At 44.4% G+C, this 6,000-nt stretch overlaps 1 protein-coding gene across 1 annotated transcript in view; it reads right to left on the bottom strand.

Annotated features, from left to right (window-relative positions):
• Positions 1-4,049: 4,049 nt before the first annotated feature.
• Syn2 (synapsin II) overlaps positions 4,050-6,000 on the bottom strand; it is a 153,887-nt gene continuing 151,936 nt past the window's right edge. The window contains exon 13 of the mRNA XM_031382990.1: positions 4,050-4,955. Within this exon, the coding sequence (XP_031238850.1) occupies positions 4,820-4,955 (136 nt within the window). The 3' untranslated portion in view covers positions 4,050-4,819. The remainder of the gene's footprint in view (positions 4,956-6,000) is intronic.

The raw sequence follows: 6,000 nt of genomic DNA, 5'->3' as shown, positions 1-6,000 counted from the left end.
GTGTGTGCACATCTGCACTCACACTATATCATTGCCAGTGGGAAGCCTGGCAGCTGCATCTGTTTCTCCAGGTGTCCACCCTCAACTCTAATTCTTCTTCAACAGCTACAGCCTTAGGTCATTTCGGTTGCGTTTAAATCGCCCTAGAGGACCACTGGTCTGGGAACTGGAGAAAGGCATTTGGCTACTTTGGGAGGAGTCATATGGAAGGCAACTAGGTGATCTTTGAGATAGAGGTGGGATCTGTTGTGATGATCTCAGAAACAGCCATTGTTAGGAATTGACATTTACCTCATTTAATCCTTAAACTCACCCAGAAAAGGGAATTTTGAGAAAGAAAAACTAATCACTTGAAAGGTCAAATCAGTCAATAATTAGCAGAGCCTGGATGCAAACTCAGATTTGATTCCGCCTCTTTCCATTGGCTAACAATATCTTCCCACTTCCTCCTGGCCTGTCACCTGCCTCTATCTCCTTAGAAATGAAACCTATTCCGTTTGTCTCAGGAAGAACAAGTCCTGAATGGCCCTAAAGACAGTATTACGCTCATTCATTTGTCTATGTCACTAACTCCCTTCATGACTGTGGTAAATGTCCTAAAAGCCTGGGCCTCAGTTTTCTCATCTATAAACAGGCAATAAGACGAATTGCTGCTTTTAGCTGTAAAATTGTAAATAAATTATTTATTTTCACCCACACCTCCCCCAGCCTACAGGCCTCCGGATTCTGTGAACTCCAGACTCTCCGGACTCATCCCAGCTCTCCACTACCAGTGCTGTAGGCTTTTCTGACCCAGAGCTAGACATGCTCCACTGAGACACGTACAGCTTGCTGTCCGTCTTACACTCACCTAGCTCATCTTACTCATTCTTTCCATACCTTATGGGGCCTCATCTGACTTCCTCACGTATTTAAATTCAGAGTATTCCTATGTATGAATGAGAGAGAACATATAATTTAATTCCTCCATAAGGGACAGTTGTTTGTTTCCATGTTGATTCCGTGTTGGGTTCCCCCACCCCCCATGTTGCAACCAATAATCTTTTGCTTGTTTCCTTGTGTATATGAAGTCTCTATAGAAGTATCTAGAAATGAGATTACCGAAGCTCAGCTGGGCACTGGATATTGGAAATGACCCCCCACAGTGGTAGTGCCCATACACGCTCCCACAGCAATGTGTACGTGCAGAATTTCCTCCATTCTCATTGATAACTATCAAGCTGAGTTTTCCAAGCTGACGCCATGATTACATTCCTTAAGACAGTACACATCTCCCCTATAGGCTGTGGAATTTGTTAGTGCAGAAAACTTCGTTAGCTCAGTTTTATGTTCTTCCCATGAAATTTGTTGGGCTTTGTTAATAAAGAATTATCAACAAATACATAATGGACAGAATTTATTCACTTTGATCCCCATGAAGATAGATGAATCTTTCTGTTTACTTATCTGGGCTGAGAATTGTCAGAGGGCACTCCATAAGCCACAGAGTTGATCTGATCTGCAAGACAAGCTTTTGGCCCAATTTTTGATCATTTTTATTCACATTACTCACTGGGTGTTTGACTATTGTGAGATACTATTTTTCAAGTCTCTGGAACCATCTTAATTAAGTACCAAGAAGTTTGTTTCTCAATGGCCCCACCCCTGGTCCAGATCTATTACTAGCAGCTAGGTAGAATCCCTATGGTCCTTGGATTAGGGTACCGCATGACTATGGTAAACGCCTCCTCTTTTTGTCACCCCAACAGTCCCTCCAGGGTGACTCATTTTCTAAATAAGCTACTTGTGGTTTGGGTTTGACATCACATGTGGAAGAATGAGTAACTTTTTAGGAGCCAGAATTATATTTGATTAGAATAAGACACACAGTGCATGTTACTCATAGTTTTAGGCCAAGGGGTCAACACTGGCAATGTGTCCACCAAGCTTTTATCTGGCCAAGTTTGTATATACCATAGTATGTGACTGCACTATGAAAATTTGAGGAAGTTATTTCTTATGTGCAAGATTAAATACAATACAGCAAAGTGATGAAGGGCATGTGTTCTGCTGTACTACTGCTTGGCTTGCTCACTGTAGTGTGCATGTGTATGCATTCGCATGTGTGTGAACACACGTGGAGGTCTGAAGTTGACTCTGGATATCCTCCTTGATTGCTCTCCATCTTCTATTTTGAGACAGGGTCTCTGGCTGAATCTAGAACTCACCGTTTCAGCTAGTAGTTTGCTCCAGAGATTCCGTCTCTGCCTCCCACACGCTAGGATTATAGGCAGGTTGACATACCCACCTGGCTCTTTTCTCGAAGAGTCTGAGGATCCAAACTTTGGTCTTCATACTTGTGCAGCAGGTACTTTACCTGAGGAATCATATTCTGACCCCCAATTATTTGGGTTTAAATCTTATTTCTACAATTTGACCAACTGGACAATCTTAAACAAGTAGTTGAATTTTTCTTCAATTTCTTCATGTGTATAATTATAATAGTACTTATCCCATAGGAGATAAATAAGTTGCTTTAAGTGCTTAGAATTGTGCTTGGAATGTAGTAAGCTCTGGATATGTTAGTAAACATGTCTTTGACTCCATTACAATGCCTACACATAGGGTAAATGCTCAATATATGTCACCAAGAAGCACACTGCATTACAGTGTATTTGGAACCAGAGGGAGAGAAGCATGGATAAGTGGAAGACCCTTGTGTGTAAAGAGCTTCAGAGCAGGCTACCTCAAAATATGCCACCTTGGGATGCTGATTATTTGAGCTGAAGGCAGTGGGCATTGAGAGGTACTGTGGGGAATTCTCTGGTCTCCCTTTGTGCCCGAAACAGGACACAAACTCTCTAAAACTCTCATGAAGAAGATGTTCCCTCACCAACCCATACAATTCACTGGTTTTACACCAGACCCCTTTGTAGTGTCACATCCTCAAGTTGTCATTTGTTGTTTACACTGGTATGTGTATAAGTTTTAGACTTAACAGCTTCTTTGGACCTTCATTTTTCTTATGAAGACACACAAGTAGGTATAAGAACAGAAAGCATGTGCAGACCTGGGCAGGCAGAGGAATAATGCTTGCCTAGCATGAGTGAGACTGAGGCCCTGGATTCCAACCTCAGCAGAAAGAGAGGGGAGGAAGATTGATTGATTCTCCCTATTGCCCTTCATTTAACTCTCTGTAGGTTTGTGTACTGTGCAAGGAAGGATGAACTGACATCACTCATCAGGTGCCATTCCAAGGGAGATGGTGGGAATCCTACTTCTCCCCTTATCTGCCTCAGTCGTTAGACCCTAAAAACACAGGATAAATATGACTCAGAAAGGAGACCTGGTACCACAGAAATTCATTCTCTGCTCTCCTGGAATCCCTGTTCATGATCATGGGTAGGGACAGAAATTGGTGTCAGACAGTGGCATTTCAAGAGGTGTTAACTTATTGAGTTTGTATCATATGGTATCACATAGCTAAGATGTTAACACACTAATTTTTTTCCTCAAACATATGCAAATGTGGAACTTATCCTCAAAGAACCATGAAGAAGTTGGAGTAAAATTTCTCAAAGCCCACCCTATCCACAGGCCTTCAGGATGCCTGAGCTACTACAGCTGTGGGACCAAATTCATCAGTGTGGGTTGTTTCTGTCTTGTTGGCTATACCTTGTAGACTTTAGCTGAGGATCTTGATGAAAGATGAGAAGATGGGTCTAACTTGGCTGATATACAGGCAGGGGTGTTGTGCATATCAGAGTCTGTGAATTGAATCAAATGGGTAGAAATGCCAAGCTGTTGGCAGTCAGTGGTTCTACAAGAGACAGATCCACTGGGGAGCTGTCGAGAGCATCAGTATGTGACATTCAAGGTACAGACACATTCTTAACACAGACATGCACACCTGCCATCACACTCACTCACTCACGCGCACACACACATGGTATCAGCAACTTTACCCTCCTGGACTTTTAGCTCCCTAGTCACAAACGCACCTGCATGCCCACGTATACGCTCATCCTAGATGGGGGTTGGGAGGGGGGGAACCTCAGGGCTGAATCAAATGCTGGTTAAAGCTGCTGCTTTTATTACACCAAGGTCTTGACATTCGTAAGGTGAGGAACACAAAGGCTGGTGGACTGCTGGTATAGCGGCATGCATTCTCCTCTACAGTACAGCTCCGAAAGGTCAAGGTGACTGCTGCTCACACAACAGAACTGCTTTCCACAGGGGAGAGAGGAGACACTGCGGGGCCTTGTTCTCTTGTTTCAACAGACACAAGGAACTTCACCTCCACAGCAGTCTAAGGAGTGCAGGGTCAAGCGAGTATGCTTTCAACAGGGACCACAGGAGACCCAGCTTTGGGGAGAAGTTCCTAAAACTTTGAGCCAACAGTACTTGTAAGGTAAGAACATACTTCCCACAGGTAGCACTGACTACTAGGACATGCTGAGCTCTGTGTCTGAGCTGGGCTAAGCTGCCAGGAGTCCTACGTTACAGAGATCCTGGCTTCACAGGGGAGAGTAAGACACGATGGCTCTGTCACAATAAGGCCACTAAATTCACAGCAACGATGACTTCAGAATAAAGCTCTTAAGACTACAGGGAAACAGCCCTTTCCTCTCCTGTCAGGTCTTTCTCAGGGTAGGCGCCTGCCCTGAGGCTATCACATAGTCATTTTTGGGCTGCACAAATTACTGAGCACAAAGGGACAGAGGAAGGGGCCACACATGTCAAGTCATGGGACATTGCCACCAAACATGGCGGACTGCTGTTGGTGAGTGTCTTAGATGCCTTTCCTGGTTGGGCCGGATGCCCTCGTGTATCTGAAGAGCTAATCTGAAAAGAGGCTGGCAAAGGACTTCCTCAAGCTTCGGATGGTCTCCGCTTTGGCTTCATCTTCATTGGCTGAAGACCGGAAGAAGGAGGACTCAGAGAAGCTGAACGCATTTGTCAGGGACTGCGACTTGCTTGAAGATAAAAACCAGAGAGAACATGAGGAGGGTGTTCCTAGTGAGGCGCGAAGGGCTGTGACATGAAACTATACAACAAGTACTCCCCATTCCCTCCCCAGGGAGAACAGGGTAGCAGGAGATGGCAGGGAGGGCTGTGCTAGGCATTGGGAAGCCTTTCACTACTTTCTCACCTTCAGTGCCCCTGAACCAGGAAGGGGTGGGAGCAGTGAGGATCAGAGAGAAGGGTGAGGGGTGGGGGAAAGAGGAAGATTGGGGAACTCAAAGGCTGTGTCTTTTATTTGAGGCTAAAAGTCCCCAACTCCTAAGTACAGATCTGGGCATCTCACACCTTTTTCCTTTGATGAAAACAGACACCAGCACTTGTGGACTCCTGGCCTCTCTTTTTGCATCCACTGCCAAGATGGACTCAACTTCAGAGTCTTGGTTCTATCACAAAGTCATGTCTGGCCTCAGGCAAGCCATGTGTCACTCTGGCCCTGAACTTTTCATGAGTGGCATGAAGATTTTGATCAAATGATGACCTCTGGGTCCTCTTTGTTCCTTCTATTTCTCTTTTATTTCAAAGGAACCTTCAGCTTGATCCCCAAAGTCTAATGCCCCCATTTCCCTGGTCTTGACTTCTTTCTTTCTTTCTTTCTTTCTTTTTAAGATAGGATCCTATGTAGTTCAGGCTGACCTCACACTCCCTGTGTAGTTGATGGAAGCCCTTGGATGCTTCCTAAAGTGCTTGATGATAGGCACGTACCACAACACATTGTTTTATTCCAGCTGGAGCTTAAACCCAGGACTCTGACATCTCTAGCTTCACATCCCTGTTTTTAATATGATCACAGGCAACTCTATAGTCTTTCTCAGAGGAACCGCAATATGAGGTTTGTGGGGTTCAGGGTACATAGGAGTAAAAGAGGCACTGTATCAGACCATGATTGTTAAGCAATACTATAATGAAAGAAACCCAACCACCTTACACACACACACACACATACACACACACTTTAGGAACTTATTTTTCCAAAGCAAGTATTCAAAAGCAAAAACT

The sequence above is a fragment of the Mastomys coucha genome, unplaced genomic scaffold (assembly GCF_008632895.1).
Source record: "Mastomys coucha isolate ucsf_1 unplaced genomic scaffold, UCSF_Mcou_1 pScaffold20, whole genome shotgun sequence".
Taxonomy (NCBI): Eukaryota; Metazoa; Chordata; class Mammalia; order Rodentia; family Muridae; genus Mastomys; species Mastomys coucha.
This window is presented reverse-complemented; position numbering and strand designations above follow the sequence as displayed.